Raw genomic sequence first — 19,138 nt, forward strand, 5'->3', positions numbered from 1 at the left:
GGGTCATGGGATCAAGCCCCGCATTGGACTCCATGCTGAGCGTGGAGCTTGCTTAAGATTCTTTCTCTCCCTCTGCCCCTCTCCCTTGCTAGCGCTTGCTCTCTCTCACTCTCTCTCTCTACAATAAAAACATAAAATTAAAATTAAAGTAAATAATAATAAAAAATTAAAAAATTAAAAATGTAAAAAATAAAGAGTATGGATATGAACGTACCACAATGGATTAACCAACCCTAGGGGTTATTTCCAAATTTTCACTCCTCTAAACAAAGCTGTGCTGAATATCTTCTTGTACACTTGTTTAATTATTTTCTTAAGAGTGGAATGGCAGATTCAAAAGGTATTCATTATTTATTTAATTTGCTAACTTGTAATTTTATTTATTTTTATTTTTTTAACTGTATTTTTTTTAACTTTAAAAAAATGTTATTTTAGAGATAAAGTATGAGCAGGGAAGAGGGGTAAAGGGGGGGAGAGGGAGGGAGCGGGGAGAGAGAGAGAGAGAGAGGGAGAATCTCAAGTAGGCTCCATGCTGAATATGGAGCCTGACACAGGGCTCAATCCCATGACCCTGGGATCATTACCCGAGCTGAAATCAAGAGTTGGATGCTCAACCAACTGAGCCAGTCAGGTGCCCCATTAAGTTGTAATTTTATTAATTTATTTTGCAATAAAGAGTATATGTACATTGTAGAAAATCTAAAAAGTACAGTAGTAATAATAATAATAAATTAACATATTCCCCACCATTGTTCCCAGTTACTCTCCCCAGTGGCACCTGATGTAACTTCTTGAGTATCCTTCCAGAGCTATTGTACACATAGGCAACACACATGTAAGCACACAGCCCTGTGTTTAGCCACAAATGGCAGCACCCTAAACATTCTGCTCTGAATGTGTTTTTCCACTTGGCAATTTATCTTGGAGCTCATTCCTCAACAATATACACCCAGCTGTCTCCTTGGTTATAATACCTGGTAAGCACAAAAATGTATGTACATTGACAACATAACTTTCAAAAAGGTTGCACTCAAAGTATGTGGGAAATTCCGAATAAGGAGAGACCATGATGCTATTCTTTATTCTTTACCCAGAAGATAAACTGAGAAGGTGTAACAGTCATGAATCATCCATCCACCCAAAGAAATGGTGAGACAAGCAAGTGAGGGAAGCTGTATAAGGAAAGTATATGCAGTTCTGCTTAAACTGGAGGTAGAGACATTCCGTTTCTGATAACCACAGGCAAACTACTTAAGTGCCAGAAAGCACCTAGCATCCCACTGGAGTTGAACATACTTCATAGAAAAACCACACTCGCTGGCAGCAAGCCCCGGGGATCTGGTCCAGGAAGGGGCCGGCTGAAGTCACCCATCAGTTCAGCAACACAGGAAGGAGCAACAGACAGGGGCAAGCCTGGCGTTTGGAAGCCTGGGATCCAATGACTTCAGACTTTAATTTCATTATGATGAAGTGTTTTTAAAAGAAGAGGTTAGCCTTAATTATTTTTAAGATTTCATCCAGCTGCCAAAATTCTATATTTAAACTGTCAGGCCTACAATTCATTTCAAAAGAGGGAAGCTCCCTTCAGCTTTTAAATAAAACAAGCAATACAAGCTGTATCACAAAGATCAGTCTGCAATGCATGTTTTCCTCTCTGTCCCTTACAGGTCACACTGTACAGGTGACACTCCAGGGTTGACAGACTGGTGAGTGATTACACAGAGAGCCCTTTTCTCTAATGTTTACTTATTTATTTTGAGAGAGAGAAAGCATGCACTCACATGGGGGAGGGGCAGGGAGAGAGAGAGAGAGAGAGAGAGACAGAGAGAGAGAGAGAGACAGAGAGAATCCCAAACAGGCTCCATGCCATCAGCGCAGACAGAGCCCAACGCAGGGCTCTACTTCACAAAACATGAGATCACGACCTGAGCTAAAATCAAGAGTCGGGCACTTAACCAACTGAGCCACCTGGGTGCCCCTGGATAGAGGGCTTTTTGCAAAACGCTGTACCCCATAACTTTTCTCCTTCGAGAATAGATTTGGCTGGTCTGAAATTATTTCTATTTATATCTTTGGCTGTGCTCTAATATCCTCAGATTCACAGGGCATGTAGGATTTCCCTACAGCTCACAGCAATGGAGAGAAGGTGGGATGATGGTCTTCCCTCCTCTGCCTTTCTCCAGTCCACTTCCTTGTTGGCAATGTCACAGTTTCACCTGCTTTCGGTGACTTTCTCCTGCTGCCAATTTTCTCTGCTTACTCTTCTAACCATGACCCGCTCTCCCTTTTTTAAAAAATGTCTTAATCTTACTATTTTAAGATAAGCTCTACCTCCGATGTGGGGCTTGAGCTCAAGACCCCGAGTCAAGAGTTACATGCTCTACCCACTGAGCTATCCTGGCTCCCCAACCTCCCCTCCCCTAATGCACAGTGTTTACCACACAGTTCTTACAAAATCTGCAAATACCTGAGGATTTAATAAAAAGGAAAATTTTCCACCATTCTCCTTAATGTCATTTTGTAGCTTTTTCTTCTGTTGACGAGGTAAGTGCTTGACTTTCAAACAGAAGGTACAATTTGCAAAGATCCCCACAGTCATCCTGTAGGAAAAAAAAGTTTCAAGTCATAGTTTTAAAGGATTCTCTTCTCAGTGAATACAACTGACTGAATCTAGAATTGCTCTACATGCAAACTGCGGGAAGCTGGGCATTTTAAAAAGGCATTGCAATCACATTTAACCATAAAAATTGGACAATCATCAAACCTGCAATAAGTATATTAGTTTTAGAATCATTTCTAGTTTTTACGTCTGATATTATGACACCTGAAATACATTGGTATAGGTGCATAATATATAACTAAATGAAAATGTACAGATTTTAGTTACAGATCAAGTGTGTGGCTTAAGAATATAGAAGCATTTATTTCTAAATTAAAAATACTATGTGATAATGAATCCATGGATATTTATATATAATTCTATAAAATCAAAGAGACCCATTAGTTATGTCGGTTTCCGTTAAGTCATTCTGGAGAAAAATTGAGCAATTAGTAACAAACATATACAATTTATGTTTAAAGGGAAAGATATCTGTATGTTAATTCAATTTCTTTTATTGTCATACTTTCCAAATTACATTAAAGATTACTCCTAAGAAAAATGAGCGTATTTTGACTTGAAAGAAATTTTATGGGTATTTAACAATAAACTAATAAATGGTGAGATACTGATTTAATTCACAGTAGCTATTTGTCAATTTTTTAAAACTGGAGTCATCTCTAACAGGTTCTCCCAAATAAGCTGATGTTTGGGGAAAGCGGCTCCCAGGTCTGACCTCCGAGTGAGGCCGATAGTTGGCGGGCTCTAGGACCACGGGACGCCGCCAGTCTCCCAGGGCGCCTACGGGGGCCCAGCCTCCCGCCAGACTCAGAGCTCGGGGTTCCGGGTTTCTCCTTAAACTCCACCTCCCTCTCGCACGCCCAGTTCTCCCAGGCTGGAGTCCCCACTCCAGTCTCCTTCGATGAGCAATGGTGCCCATTCCTCAAGGCCCTAAATACCGCCTACGTGAGGACCACCCCTCATTTGGGACAAAATGCCCACTGCCTCCCCCATGTGTGTGCTTCAGGCACCCAGACTTACCAAGTCCGCAACCTAGGCCTTCCCCCTGTTCCCCTCTAGGCAAGTGGATGCCGGGTGCTGCTGGCCCCTCAAGCCACTGGGTGCTACCCTTGATTTCTCCCTGTCTTACCCCCTTCGGCGATCAGCAGCTCCTTCTCACCACCCCTCTAAGCACAAGTGGAACCTATCCACTTTCCCCGTCTCCGTCTCCGTCTCCGTCGTCACCCTGGCCCATGCCCCCATCAGTGGAGTCCTGACTCCTCTCCCCACTTCTGCTCCTCTCTGCTTCTAATCTCCAAGCCGTAGCTGCAGAACTTTTTTTCTTAAAATTATGTTTCAAATGAAATTTAAGTTTCTTACTATGGTTCAAGGCCTGGCCACTCTCCCCACAGCCTCCTCCTGCACCTCTCTCTCACTCTGCCCTGGCCACACTGGCTTTTTTCTCCAGGTTGGCAAAAACCCCAAGTTGGGTCCTCAGGGCCTTCACACATGCTGTTCCTTCTCCCTGGGACTCTTCTCCCTATCCCCACCCTACACTTGTGTATCCTACCCAGGACCTAGTAGTATCTGTCCAGTAAACGAACAAAGGGGGTTCAAATTTTTTTCTTATGACATCCGGTTAAACTGAAGTCCCTTGATCTAATTCTGCCCTTCCATAGCATTAATATTTACTTACTTCCTCTGTGTTGATTGCCTGTTATGTTTGAATTGGTTCATACTTGTCAGGGTTTGTAGATGGGAGAGCTGCTGATGGATACTGTGAAAGTTATCACACTATGTCATTCAGATTAATCTGTCTTGCTTTTAATCTCTGACAGTTAAAAAACAAACAAAACACTAAAACTCTCTAATGAATCTTTAAAAATTTTCAGAAAAGTCTCTATATAATGCATTTGCCACTGTTGGACAGGGAAGGCTGGATGGGCGTGGCTGCTCGGATCCACCTCTCCAGATCTGTCCTGGGTGAGTTCTTAAGTCCTCTGACCTGGTCTTTAAAAAAATGTTTTCTTTTTTTTTTTTTTTTTTAAATTTTTTTTTAACGTTTATTTATTTTTGAGACAGAGAGAGACAGAGCATGGACGGGGCAGGGTCAGAGAGAGAGGGAGACACAGAATCCAAAACAGGCTCCAGGCTCTGAGCTGCCAGCACAGAGCCCAACGCGGGGCTTGAACTCAGGGACCGCGAGATCATAACCTGAGCCGAAGTCGGACACTCGACCGACTGAGCCACCCAGGCGCCCCCCCAAAAATGTTTTCTAATAGAAAGTCATTCGTGCTCATCTTAGAAAATGTGGAAAATTCAGGGGCGCCTGGGTGGCTCAGTCGGTTAAGCGTCCGACTTCGGCTCAGGTCATGATCTCGCGGTTCGTGAGTTCAAGCCCCACGTCAGCTCTGTGCTGACAGCTCAGAGCCTGGGGCCTGTTTCAGATTCTGTGTCTCCCTCTCTCTCTCTGACCCTCCCCCATTCATGCTCTGTCTCTCTCTGTCTCGAAAATGAATAAACGTTAAAAAAAAAAAAAATGTGGAAAATTCAGAACTGCACAACAGCAAAATAATTTCAAAACATAGAGGTCATGTTAACAATTTCTTTTGCTTTTTCTTCCAGGTTTTTTTTCTACGTGTATGTACTGTAATTGACTATTTTATTATCAAAATTGAAATCATACCATATTCACAATACTTATCTTGCATTATGGCAGCATTTTGTCATTAGCATTAAATCATTAAACATTCTTGGAAAACATTTTTAACAGAGACTATCTGAGATATGTATCATAAATGAACTATTTCTATATTGCTGGGCAAGTAAATTATTTCTAATTTTTGGCATCAAAACCAAAGCTAAAATGTATATCCCTATATGTAAATCTTTGTTTGTAACTCCCATGATTGTCTTAGAGAACAGACCTAAAATCCTAAACAATACTGAGTCAGAGTTCAAATAATTTTTATTCTTGTTAATTTATATTTAGCTTAAATTGTATTACTTTTCAGTTTTGCCTAAAGTTCCTAGGAAATTACTATGAATTTGTCTTTATAGAAATAACTTCTCCCCCAAAGTAGGTTAAACAGTACAAAGAAAAATAAAGAGCACATACAGTGATGGAAATGTTCGAAGGTAGATTATGGTGATGATGCACAATTTGGTAACTTTATTAAAAATCTTTGAATCATGCCATTAAAATGGGTGAAATTAATGGTATATAACTTATATGTCTGTAAAGTTGTTTTAAAAAAGTACCTATGAGGGGCGCCTAGGTGGCTCAGTCGGTTGGGCATCCAACTTTGGGTCAGGTCATGATGTCACAGTCCGTCAGTCTGAGCCCTGCGTCAGGCTCTGTGCTGACAGCTCAGAGCCTGGAGCTTGCTTCGAATTCTGTGTCTCCCTCTCTCTCTGATCCTCCCCTGCTCATGCTCTGTCTCTCTGTGTCTCAAAAATGAATAAAAACATTAAAAAAAATTTTAAAGTACCTATGATCCCTCTATCGGGAAATAACTCCACTGTTGATATTTTGATATTTCTTTCAATATCTTTGATATTATTCTTTCCTGTATCAATATATTTTACAAATTATTCTTATAAAAATATATATTTGTGAATATAATTTATTGTATTTTATAGCGCTTCTTTTATCTAACTTAATAAAATGTTTTTTAGATGTTTATTTTTGAAAGAGAGAGAGAGAGAGAGAGCCTGAGTGTATGGGCAGGCAAGGGGCAGAGAGAGAGGGAATCTGAAGCTAGCTCCAGGCTCTGAGCTGCCAGCACAGGGCCTGACACAGGGCTCAAACCTAGAACCGCGAGATCATTACCTGAGCCAAAGTCTAACGCTTAACTTACTGAGCCACCTTGTAATGAGAATTTGCCCATAACACTACATATTCTTTGAAAATATTTGTAGTGGCTATGTGTAATTTAACTTTTCCCCAAGTCATCAGATATTTGGTTAGTGAAAATTATTCATTAGAAAATACACTTTGAAGGGGCGCCTGGGTGGCGCAGTCGGTTAAGCGTCCGACTTCAGCCAGGTCACGATCTCGCGGTCTGTGAGTTCGAGCCCCGCGTCGGGCTCTGGGCTGATGGCTCGGAGCCTGGAGCCTGTTTCCGATTCTGTGTCTCCCTCTCTCTCTGCCCCTCCCCCGTTCATGCTCTGTCTCTCTCGGTCCCAAAAATAAAAAAAAATAAAAAAATAAAAAAAAAAGAAAATACACTTTGAAGAAAATGTTTTAAACTTGTTACATAGATATTTTTTAGCCTTTATTTTGGTGTAAAATGGACCTAACATAAAATTTACCATTTTAACCATTCTTAAGTGTACAGCTCAGTGGCATTAAGTACATTCACCATTTTGTGAAATCAAAGTATAAACAAACATTAAAAAAATTTTTTTAATGTTTATGTATTTTTGAGAGAGAGAGAGAGAGAGAGAGAGAGAGAGAGAGAGAGAGAGGCAGCATGAGTGGGGGAGGAGCAGAAAGAGAGGGAGACACAGAATTCGAAGCAGGCTCCAGGCTCTGAGCTGCCAGCACAGAGCCCGAAGGGAACTCACACACTGTGAGATCATGACCTGAGCCAAAGTTGGACGCTCTACCGACTGAGCCACCCAGGCACCCCTAAACAAACATTTTATCAAACTCTGGCCCATTCTTAGCAGCTGGGGCCACAGAGGAGGTAGAGAAACAGACTCTAAGTTCTATGCAATCTCAAATCAGGCCTTGACTTCTGTCTTCCTACAGATTGTATGTGGTGTCTCTCTGCAATGTGTGGCCTCTCCTGTCTAGCAGCTCTCCCAAGAGACATGGGCCACCAGTCTCTCCCTGCTTTCCAAGCTTTTCCTAAACAACAGTCAGCATCTCTGCATATTTTTACCAGGGCCTACTACATACATATGAGATCTCTGAGTGTCTTCCATCCATCAGGCCCTGTGTTAGGGACACAGGACTAGAGCATACATCTCCAGCAGCTGAGAAATTTCCTGAGCAACTCCTCCCAAATTCCAGCTACTCTACCCAAAAACCAGTGGTGCAGTTGGAAGCAAGAGGCTTACTGCCTTGCATTTTCATGTCTTTACAAATGGCATTTCTTCCTCTTTGAAAGCCTCAGTATCTCCCTAGACAGTGGCTCTTTCTGGAACCCTTCTCCCTCTGATTTGCTGCCCTGCTCTGGCCCTCTCAACAACCCTACAGACTGGCAGCTTTCATCACACATCTGTGGATAATCATTGGCTGTTCTCCACTCTTAATCAATTTCTCTACGAGGATCAATGCTATTTGAGGGGCTGTGCCTTGTTTATCTTTATATCCCTAGAATCAAGCTCACTTTTGGTACACAGTAGGCATTCAATAAATGTCTGCTTACTAAAAAGTCTTTCATGCATCAATTAAAGCCTAGGATTATAGAAAAGCCTTCTATTTCTAATTATTTGCATATTTGGACCCGCACTGCATCAATACCACACTCCCCTAGTGGGACTAATAAACCCCTAAAAAGCAAAGACCACCTACTTTGGTACTGCTTCTATTCCCATGGAATATTATACCTCTAAGCACACAGACAGAACGTAAATAAATGTTTACTGCATAAACGATCAAGTCAAATGTACCTAAAAAATCCACAACACACACATATTGACAGTGAATCCTCCTTTTTCACAATACTGCACTTTAAATATTTTTATGTTTATTGTTATTTTGCAATCCAGAATCGGAAGGTTGAACACTCAGCACAGCCTTGTTACTCTAGAAGCTGACGTCTACCTACTCAGTCCTCTGGATGAGTCACTCGGCATTCCCTGCAGGAAATATTTAACGGATTTCCAAGTTTTCAACTTTGATCTTCAACATAAACATTAAATACTTCTATCACGGTGTTCCTAATTATGAAGTCGGATTACATTCCCTGCTTATTCACCAAAATACTGTATTTTTATGAAGAGTTTCCTTTGATACCTAACTTGAAGAAGAAAGGCTGTCTGCATACGGGAAACAAGAAGCATTGAGTTCTACTGCGATCTGTTCATCCCCCCGCCCAGAAACCTACCCCCCCCCCCCGCTCTGAGGGCCAGCTCCCCGTGGAGGCCCCACCTGTGTCCTGTCACCTGGGCCCGCGACTCGCACGAGAACACTCCCACCCCTCCCCCCCGGGGGGGCGCGCGCTGCAGTAGCCAGGGCTGGGAGGACAACTGCGAAACCACGGGCAGCCGCGGCGTCGACACGACCACCTTCAGGCCTAGACTACAGGACCACCCGGAGGGCGGCGGGCCTGCGCCGGGCCGGGTCGGCCACCCAGGGGCGCCAACGCACCTGCCAGGGAATCCCGCCCACTCTGCACGCCCCCCGGCTCCTGGTGCTCCCGGCTTCCGACGTCCCCGCAGCCGCCGTTCTCGGCTACCAGCGCTCCTGCCGGGATTGCTTCCGGATTCCGGATTCCCGGCTCCAGGCTCCGGCGCTGAACCGGGGTGCGGCAGCCAAGCCCAGCCAGGGAGAACGCTGCCGGAAGCCCGCCCTTGGCTGCCTCCCAAGGCCGCGCCCCCGAGGACCTAGGGCTCCCAGCCTGAAGATTGCGGGCGGTCGCCCAGGAGTGAGGCGTTGGGCTCCGGTAGGGTTTCTCTTCCTGGATCGGATTGAGGGTTCCGCATTTTTTCAGTTTCATTTTTTCGTCAGGATTTGGCAGTGAGGGTAACTCCAAAGTTGCAGTTTGGTGAAAGTGGGTGGTTGGTGCTGTCATTTAACTGAGAAGTGAGAGTAATTACTGGGAACAGAAGAGAAGCAAATTTCGGGAGGGTGTGAGATTGGAGGAGCAAAAGGGTAAGATAATGAAACTTAGTTTAGGACTTCCTGAGTTTGAAGCTTGTGGTAGTGTTCTCACGGAGGTATAAATATATACCTGCCATTCCGGAGAAGTGGGGGCTGAGATTCATCGAGTAGGGGGTAAAATAGTAGGAAAACAATAAAATTCACCAGCTACTGAATTAAATGAGAAGAGAAAAGATGTAGAGAGGGTGTGGGTTTGAATCCAGACTCTACTATTTATTACTCGGGATTGCCAACAAGGTACTTTACTGGGACCTCCATTTCCTTTGTCTTTTGTAATGTTTCTTTATTTTGAGAGAGAGAGAGACCGCGCACATCCATACTTGTGTGCACAGGGGAGGGGCAGAGAGAGAATCCCAAGCAGGCTCCATGCTGTCAGCACAGAGCCCAACAAGAGGCTGGATCTCACAAACTGAGATCGTGATCTGAGCCAAAACCAACAGTCAGATGCTTAACTGACTGAACCACCCAGGCGCCCCATCATTACCTTACAGAGTGGTATATGAATCAGCTTAGGTGACATTAAGCAAAACTGGTATAATAGGGAGTCCCAGGGCCCATCCTTCCCCAAGAACATTTTAAAAAACCAGACGAAAACTCAGAAACCACCTTATCTTAACCCAGACAATAGTCAAAAGTTGACAGCAAACAAGCAGATGTGTAACCAGGAGAAAGGCGGAGGAAACAAGGTAGGAGGTTCTTACATGTTTTAACCCGTTCTGCTCCCTTTGCCAGCCCTCATTCCCAGTGTAGATAATCTGGTTCTGGAGGGAGCAGAGCAGAGCAGACTTTGTCCTAAGGAATTATGTTTGTCTCTTTTGACCTGTCTGGGGGTTCCGTGAAGGACTGATACAATGGGCTTGCCTTTGTTTCCCCTAACTCAAACTTTCTCAGGGCAGATAAATAGCTACTTCGGGCACGCACCTCCAAAACACTGAAAGGCAAGTGAGCAAACTTGCTGCATGGGACAACAAATCCCAACAAACGGTTAGTAGAAAGTACAGACAGGCTGAAGGCCTGGGAGGAAAAGCATGAGAGGAACAGCCAGGAATGAGATTTCCTAGAGGAATAAGGGCTTTGAAAAGCTGGGTACACAGGTGCATCTAGAAAGCTCACACATGCCCAGGACTCATGCTCAGAAAAGACTTAAGAACACCATAAGTTTCCATTTCTGGCTGATCTTTAGGCTGCCTAATGCTGATGAGAGCAAAAGGCAAGCTGAGAGCAAAATGCAAACTGACTCCCCACAACCCCCCTCCTCCTTAAGGCGGATATGTGTAACAATTCCTTAAGCACTGGTGACTGCTTAAGAACAAAGGAAGGGGAGAAACAAATGGTCAACTGGTCAAGATTGCAGCCATGCAGAATGTGAAACTCCACTATAGTTTGTAAATCTTAATGATTTACAAGAAAAAGTCTTTTTCCTTTAATTTTTTTCAGTGTTTATTTTTGAGAGAGAGAGAGTGGGCGTGGGGAAGGGGCAGAGACAGAGACAGAATCCGAAGCAGGCTCCAGGCTATAAGCTGTCAGCACACAGCCCTACACAGAGCTTGAACTCATGAACTGGGAGATCAAGACCTGAGCCATAGTCGGACACTTAACTGACTGAGCCACCCAGGAGCCCCTTTTTTTTCTTTTTGAAATAGGTTTCATGCCCTGCCTGGAGCCCAATGCAGGGCATTAACTCAAAACCCTTAGATCAAAACCTGAACTGAGATCAAGAGTCAGACACTTAACTGACTGAGCCACCCTGGTGCCCCAAGAAAAACACAGTCAGATCTCCAGGAACCTATAGATGCAATTTCCTGGAGCCCTAATGTCACCTTCCCCTCCATAGGATAGAAAACGCATATAATCAGTCACTCCTCACAATCACAATGGAGATCTTTCTGCCCACAGTTTCTGTCCCCATGCTATAATAAAAACACCTTTTTGCACTATAAAACATCTTTATTATTATTATTATTATTATTATTATTGTTATTTGAGAGAGAGAGAGAAAGCACACTATTGGGGGACAGGGGCAAAAGAAGAGAGAGAATCTTATGCAGGCTCCATGCTAAGCATGGAGCTGGACGCAGGGCTTGATCCCATGACCCTGGGATCATGACCTGAGCTGAAATCAAGAGTCAGATGCTCAACGGACTGAGCCACCCAGGCACCCCTGCACCATAAAACATCTTTTTTTAATTTTTTATTATTTTTTTATTATTTTTTATTTTTTAATATATGAAATTTACTGTCAAATTGGTTTCCATACAACACCCAGTGCTCATCCCAAGAGGTGCCCTCCTCAATACCCATCACCCACCCTGCCCTCCCTCCCACCCCCCATCAACCCTCAGTTTGTTCTGTTTTTAAGAGTCTCTTATGCTTTGGCTCTCTCCCACTCTAACCTCTTTTTTTTTTTTTTTCCTTCCCCTCCCCCATGGGTTTCTGTTACGTTTCTCAGGATCCACATAAGAATGAAACCATACTGCACCATAAAACATCTTAAGAATTCTTTCTTGACCATTGAGCTCCACCATCCAGCATCAGACACAAAATAAACCTTTTAGAATTTCTGGGGAAAAAAAATAAATATAAGTCAAAATTGGTTACAAGAGGGAAGCCTGGGTGTCTCAGTCGGTTAAGTGTCTGACTTTGGCTTGGGTCATGATCTCATGGCTTGTGAGTTCGAGCCCTGCATCGGGCTCTGTGTTGACAGCTCAGAGCCTGGAGCCTGCTTCAGATTCTCTGTCTCCCTCTCTCTGCCCCTCCCTTTCTCAAATATAAATAAACATTAAAAAATTGTTATAAGAAACAAAGAACATTATATATTAATAAATGAGTCAATACATTAAAAAATAGAACATTTATAAATATATACATTTCTAACAACAGAGCCCCAAAATATCTGAAGTAAACACTGATGAAGGGGGGAAATAAGATAGTTCTAAAATAATAGTTGAAGACTTCAATACCCAATTTCACTATTTGATATAACTAGAAAGAAGATTAATGAAGAAATAGACACTATAAACCAATAAGACCTAAAGGACAAATATACAGGGGCGCCTGGGTGGCTCTGTCGGTTGAGCGTCCAACTTCGGCTCAGGTCATGATCTCGTGGTTCGTGGGTTCGAGCCCCGTGTTGGGTTCTGTGCTGACAGCTCAGGGCCTGGAGCCTGCTTCCAATTCTGTGTCTCCCTCTCTCTCTCTACCCTTCCCCTGCTCATGTTCTGTCTCTCTCTCTCTGTGAAAAATAAATAAACATAAAAAAAATTAAAAAAAAGACAAATATAGAATACTTCATACAATAATTGCATAATACATATTCTTTTAAAAGAACACAAAACTAGGATAGACCATGTGTAAAGCCACAAAGCAATTTTTGGTAAATTTAAATAACTGAAATCATACAAAGTACTTTCTCTGACTTCAGTGGAATGAAGCTAGAAATTAGTAACAGAAAAAAAAACACTGGAAAAATAGCAAATATGTGGAAATCAAACAAAACACACTTAACTTGTGGGTCAAAGAGGAAATCACAAGGGTAATTCGAAAATACTTTGAGATGAGTTAAAACAAAAACATATCATACTAAAACTCATGGGATGTGGTGAAAGTGTTCAGAAGAAATTTATTGCTGTAAATGCCTATATGAAAAAAGCAGGGAGATCCCAAGCTAACAACCCAAATTACACCTAAAAGAACTAGAAAAAAAAAAAAAAAAAAAAGGAACAAATTAAACCCAAGGTCAGCAGAAGGAAATAATAATGATCAGAACAGAGGTATATGAAATGGTGAATAGAAAAATAGAATTAATGAAATAAAAAGTTGGTTTTTGAAAAGATCAACAAAACTGACAAAATTTTAGACTGACAAAGAAAAAAGAGGGAACTTAAATTACTAAAATCAGAAATGTAAATGGGGACATTATTATTGACCTTATAGAAATAGGTTTATAAGAGAATCTGCAAACAATTGTACATCAACAAATTAGATAACCTAGATAAAATGGAGAAACTCCTAGAACACTCTTAACTACCACCACTTGCTCAGGAAGAAATAGAAAATCTGAATAGATATTGAGTAATCAAAAACCACCCAACAAAGAAAAGCATCCCAGAATCAGCTGGCTTCACTGGTGAATTCTACTAAATAGTCAAAGAAGAAGTTCCTATGCCTGACACATAGGAACTACTCAATATTTTAAGGAATGGGCAATGGAACACATGTGGAAGTTTTTGGATAGCCCTGCCTATTGTAGTTAATGTAATTTTTAGGATATGCAAATCACTGGTAATTTTCATATTTGTGGAAAGTAAATGTGCTAGTTTAAAAATGTGTAGGGGCACCTGGTGGCTCAGTTGGTTAAGCATCTGACTTTGGCTCAGGTTGTGATCTCAAGGTTCATGAATTTGAGCCCCACATCGGGCTGTCTGCTGTCAGCACAGAGCCCCCCTTGGATCCCCCGTCTCCCTCTCTGCCCCTCCCCAGCTCGCATGCTCTCTCTCTCAAATACAAAAAAATGTGCAATAAAAACCTGTAGAATGCTTTGAAACCATCAGACAATTAAATAAAAACCTTAATTATTGTTATTTTCAAGAAGAGGGTAAAATAAAAATATAGGTGTGACAAGTATCATAGTATTGCTCTGCTGTGATTATAGCAATGATTCAGGCTACTATTCCCCTTTCCTGTGTATTCAACATTATGGCTCAGGCATTCTAGAATGTAGTAGATGTGATAATCCCTTTGTTACTTAGACTCACAGGTTTCCATAATCTTTTGCTGCAATCCAATGCGCCAGCAATAGTTTTATCTTTATTAAAACAACAAGGTTTTTTAAAAAGCTGTTCTTTTGGCATCCAACATGGTTGATGGAAACTTCTTTACTGCAATAAAATTCCAGAAATCCGAGTTTGGGAACTGGTAAGGAATTCCCTCTCTTCCCCATAGGTGAAGTGGGCCATGGGTTTTCTTGCTTTTGCCTGGAAACTACTCGAATCTCTTCAGTATTACCTCTAACCTGCTAGAGTCATCCTTTCTAGCCTGGATGATTCCAGCATGGGGATCACCCCTTGATCAGGCCTGCAATTCTATCCTCTCTTGACAGAGAAGTTACTACTATTACTAGCCCAGCAATGAAGGATTTTCAACTCTCTGAACATCTTTCATAGCCAGATCAGCTGTGTTAAAATATTATTCCCAATAACTTGAGAATAACATGGTATCAATTTGTATTTTACAAAACCGTTTGACATGACCTGGAGAGCTGGGCCTGGCAAACAAAGTGAGTTCATCGAGTTGAAATCATGACAAGGATGGAAGCACCTTGACGGACATGTTTATGGTACAGATTTTGGTGATAGTTTTATGGGTGAATACTTACCTCCAAAACTCATCAAGTTATATACATTCAATATGTATAGCTTTTTGTATGTCAATCATACCTCAAAAAATGGTTTCTTAAAAAGTGCAAACACCTCCTGCTCATTAAATTTGACAAGATGTTATGCTGTTTTTATATAACGTTTTAAATTAATCTTCTTGATGATTCTGTGAGGTAGGCATTGTTATCATCCCCGTTTTGCAGATGAGAAGACTGAGTTTCTCAACGGTGCAGTACTGAAGACTACAAAGCACTTTGTAAGTCCTCAAGGTAGGATCTGATCCCAGGAATGCCTGATTTCAAAGCATGGGCTCTTAATCATTTTATTATAGTGTCCGCCTCCTCTTATGATGGCATAAAGGATGGTATCAGAATGCATAATTTGTGGTTGAACCCCCTGGAGGGGAGCTCTTAGTCTAATTTCTCTCCACATCAATACTGAAGATGCAACAAGATAGCTGATGAGGGTGAATCTTTCACTGCGTGGCACAACAGAAGTTGGAAGTTTCTCCCCTCTACCCCTCCCACCTTGTGACGGATTCTGAGGACACTTCACACTTAGTGGGCAGTTTTGAGAATTGCCTGGGCTATAGATGAACATTTAGGTATTAGAACCTTAATTTAACAACCGATTAGGACTTGAGTGTGGTAACAGTCTTATTTTTATTCAGCCAGCAAGCAATATGGTACTACATACCACATTGGAATAAGAATATAGCAATAAAATACAGGCACAAAATTAGAGGATATTGTGACTATCTTAAAAGACACACAACATTTTAAGAGAAACAACGAACCTTTGGGCATGCTTTTTCAAGCCAAAGGACTGTTACAAATGAAGATGAGAGTTTGGATCCTCACAAGGCATCTTAAATAGTTTTGTGATCTTGGAAGTCTTGGGATTTGGTTTCATCCATAATGAAAAAAAGAAAAAAAGCAAATCCAAAACCTTGCTTTAGGGAAAGTCTATTTTTGAGGGTGGAAGCAAAACAATTTTGGGGGGCAAATTTCTGCGAAAGTTAATTATCTTTAACCAGTGGTAGTTTATTTCAGTGATTACACTGGTTGTTATAAATGGCACTTTATTTGACCTTTTTTTTTTTTTTTTTACAAATTTCACTTGGCTTACTGGTGTTTAATTAAACAGACATGAAGCCCGGGTAGTGTAGGCTACGGTAAGTTGCACCGCATTGTTCTCTACCTACACAACCCTCTGTGGTGGCAATAAGGAAAACATTTTCTGAATTTTGCACTTTCAGTGTTTAAAATAAAGAGTTTTAACATCTAATGGCCACACACAGCCAAACCATGTATTAGCTGTACGAGAAATGATGAGTGATGACTATTTTTGGAGTGAATTCTCACCCGTTTACCTTGGTCTGGTGAGTGCCTGTGAGCACTGTCACAGCCAGCCAAATCGGAAAACAAAATAGACGGACGTTAAACAAAAAGCACCTCCCCCGCGCCCATCACCTCTAAGAGCACTGGTCTGTAGGTTGTTAGCTCTGAATCTCTAGGTTCCCAGCGTTTCTCTCAACGCGGCGATCGACTTCTCGTTAAGGCGCTATCCCTAGTTTCCAAGGCTGGACTGGGGTTGGGGGCGGGCTAGCTCTGCCCAGGAAGTTCTCTTTGAGAACGGTTTTTTTTTTCCCTCCCGCCCAGCAGCCCGCCTACTCCAGCCACTAGCCCCGCGGCCCAGGCGGAAGGCGCCTCTCAGTGAGACCCTAGGTAACGTCCGTCCCTGAGAGACCGCCGGGAGTGGTAGTTTACGTGGGTTTCTCCCGTGCCCCCGCGCAAGCGCCGGGGGGGCCGGTGGAAACTACATTTCCCAGGAGCCCTCGGATCAGGGGCGGAGCCGGACTTGGGGGCGGGGCTCCGGCCGGAGGTGCTGGTTGTGGCGGCTCATTCATAAATGCGGTGGCGATTTTCGCTGTGGTGTGAGTGGACTGAGGGGCCAGAGGACTGCGGAGCGGTAATGTGTGGGCAGAGGAGCGGGGGAGCTAGTGTGTTTGTCGCCCTGCGCCTAAGAGTGCTGGCGGTGCGTGGGAGGGATCTGCTCTGGCCTCAGCGCTGGCTCAGCTGGGCGCCAAGCGAGCGGGACGCTCGCCGGCCGTGCGACGGTGGCCAACACTTCTGTGGCCGTCCCAGCTTAACGCTGTTTTTGTGGGGAGCCTTCTTTTCAGGGACTCTCACCGCCTGTGGTTTGGGCTTTACTTCAAACAGCTGTTCAGAGGCGCGGGGGACACAGTGGGTTCGAGAAAGTGTAAAGTTGGTTTGCTTTCTGTCCTTACGTAGGCCCGTCATCACCCTAGTCCTTGTCTTTCAAAGCTTTGCTGTGCATTCGTGGCGTTCGAGGACTCGTATTTGGGAGACTGTTAAATCACCTCCCTAACCAACTAGTTATACGGTCTGAGGATGGCTTTGAGTTAGCTGTTTGTATCCACTTTTCCCCTCAGAATGCAGAAAATGTATCCCCCCCAGACTGCTTTAAGAACGTTTACATAGCAGTCTTTGGAGGTTGCAAGGCTGTCCGTTTGTTTCAAACAGATTTTAATGTCTAGAAAATCCTAGTCCACATACTAACCCTTGGTAGACATTTTGCTATATTATATATATGTATGTTCCCTTTAGCAAGGCCTTCCCAGCAATAAATAGCAGATGAAGTGAAACTACTTTTATTCATGCTGACAGTAAATATACTTTGAAGATCATAGTCACGAAGTTGAAAGGAAGGAACAGAGGTGCTGAGTGTGGGAAGACGCAGATGCTTGAATGCTGCAGCACAAGGGGACTTGGGCTTGTGAGTCTAGTAGGGAACTTCTCTAGTTTTCAATGTTACAGAATAACCTTGTAGCTTGTGTCTCTAAATTCGGATTTCAGAAGTTTCCTGCTAAAGTCACTTCAGTTTAACAAAGATTACCTGGCTGGTTTTGATGAAATGTTGGTCCTTTTTCAAAAGGCGTCATCTCAAAAATAATTAGAATTACTTCGCTTAGAACAGAGTTTCAAAAATTATTCAGGAATAGCAGATATTAAGTAATCTTCCTTAATCTTAAGTGTACTACCCAAATGTATACACCAGAGTAATCCCCGCTAGTTAAAGATAATAAGACTCCCTATCGTCCCCAAAGGCAGAAGCCGCTTCTCAGTCAATGATGCCAACCCCCAGCTTCCTAGATAACCATGAGTCTGACTTCTGTACCTATACATTTATTTTGCCTGTTCTTGAACTTCATATTAAATGGGAACATACATTGGGGCGCCTGGGTGGCGCAGTCGGTTAAGCGTCCGACTTCAGCCAGGTCACGATCTTGCGGTCCGTGAGTTCGAGCCCCGCGTCGGGCTCTGGGCTGATGGCTCGGAGCCTGGAGCCTGTTTCCGATTCTGTGTCTCCCTCTCTCTCTGACCCTCCCCCGTTCATGCTCTGTCTCTCTCTGTCCCAAAAATAAATAAAAAACGTTGAAAAAAAAAAAATAAAAAAAAAATAAATGGGAACATACAGGTGTGAATTTGTTGAGAGTTGGACTCAACATTACTCATCTGTGTTGTCTGTAGCAACAGTTCCTTTTTTTCTTTCTCTGTCTCTTTTTTTTTTAATTTTTTTTCAACTTTTTTTTTAATTTATTTTTTATTTTTTTTTATTTTTGGGACAGAGAGAGACAGAGCATGAACGGGGGAGGGGCAGAGAGAGAGGGAGACACAGAATCGGAAACAGGCTCCAGGCTCCGAGCCATCAGCCCAGAGCCTGACGCGGGGCTCGAACTCACGGACCGCGAGATCGTGACCTGGCTGAAGTCGGACGCTTAACCGGCTGCGCCACCCAGGCGCCCCTCTCTCTTTTTTTTAATGTCTCAGTAGCTGTGGTTCTCAAAAGTGGTAAAAATCACACCGCCACTTTGGTCTTTGCTTATTGAGTAGTTTGCGAGCAGTCGTTTTGTCTTCTATTTGGACAGTTGTACAAACTGGTGATTCACAGCATTTGTACCTAACGCACTGAGGAGTTTTAACAGCTCGACTCATGACGCTGTTTCAGGGTTGTGCTTCAGAAGATGGAGGACAAGTATTTTCAGCGTAGGTCGCTGAGTGCAGTGAAGCAACAAGGGAAGCAGCAGTCACTTGACTTAAAATTCCATTAAATCCGGTTTTGATAAAGTGACACCATCTGTCTTTCAGTTCGTCAGTCATACTGAGTACTTTCAAGTGCCGAATAGTGGCTACCAGAATGGACAGCACAGGTCCAGGTAACCTTGCTTTCCTGTCTTTATCTCTTGCACACTGCTCTGCACTTTGCCTTTGTCAACTTAACAATGTGTCTTGGGTATTCCAAGAC

The 19,138-nt window shown here is 42.9% G+C and overlaps 2 protein-coding genes across 10 annotated transcripts in view; one reads left to right on the forward strand and one right to left on the reverse strand.

Moving 5' to 3' along the window:
- PARP4 (poly(ADP-ribose) polymerase family member 4) overlaps window positions 1-9,226 on the reverse strand; it is a 114,952-nt gene extending 105,726 nt beyond the window's left edge. Inside the window, exons 1-2 of one of the 3 annotated variants that reach the window (XM_078449598.2) lie at window positions 8,922-9,226; window positions 2,468-2,600 (exon numbers count right to left, since the gene is read on the reverse strand). In XM_078449598.2, the coding sequence (XP_078305724.2) occupies window positions 2,468-2,599 (132 nt within the window). In that variant the 5' untranslated portion in view covers window position 2,600; window positions 8,922-9,226. Of the gene's footprint in view, window positions 1-2,467; window positions 2,601-8,921 lie in introns of those variants that run through there. The other 2 variants (XM_078449539.2, XM_078449559.2) reach the window with 2 other exon arrangements.
- Window positions 9,227-13,834: 4,608 nt separating this feature from the next.
- CPAP (centrosome assembly and centriole elongation protein) overlaps window positions 13,835-19,138 on the forward strand; it is a 55,593-nt gene continuing 50,289 nt past the window's right edge. For 2 of the 7 annotated variants that reach the window (XM_060637598.3, XM_060637606.3), the window contains exons 1-2: window positions 16,670-16,780; window positions 18,842-19,049. The gene's annotated coding sequence lies outside the window, so the exon portion shown is untranslated. Of the gene's footprint in view, window positions 14,349-15,012; window positions 15,079-16,669; window positions 16,781-18,841; window positions 19,050-19,138 lie in introns of those variants that run through there. The other 5 variants (XM_060637599.3, XM_060637605.3, XM_060637600.3 and 2 more) reach the window with 5 other exon arrangements.

This window comes from Panthera onca, chromosome A1 (assembly GCF_046562875.1).
Source record: "Panthera onca isolate mPanOnc1 chromosome A1, mPanOnc1 haplotype 2, whole genome shotgun sequence".
NCBI classification, from domain to species: Eukaryota; Metazoa; Chordata; class Mammalia; order Carnivora; family Felidae; genus Panthera; species Panthera onca.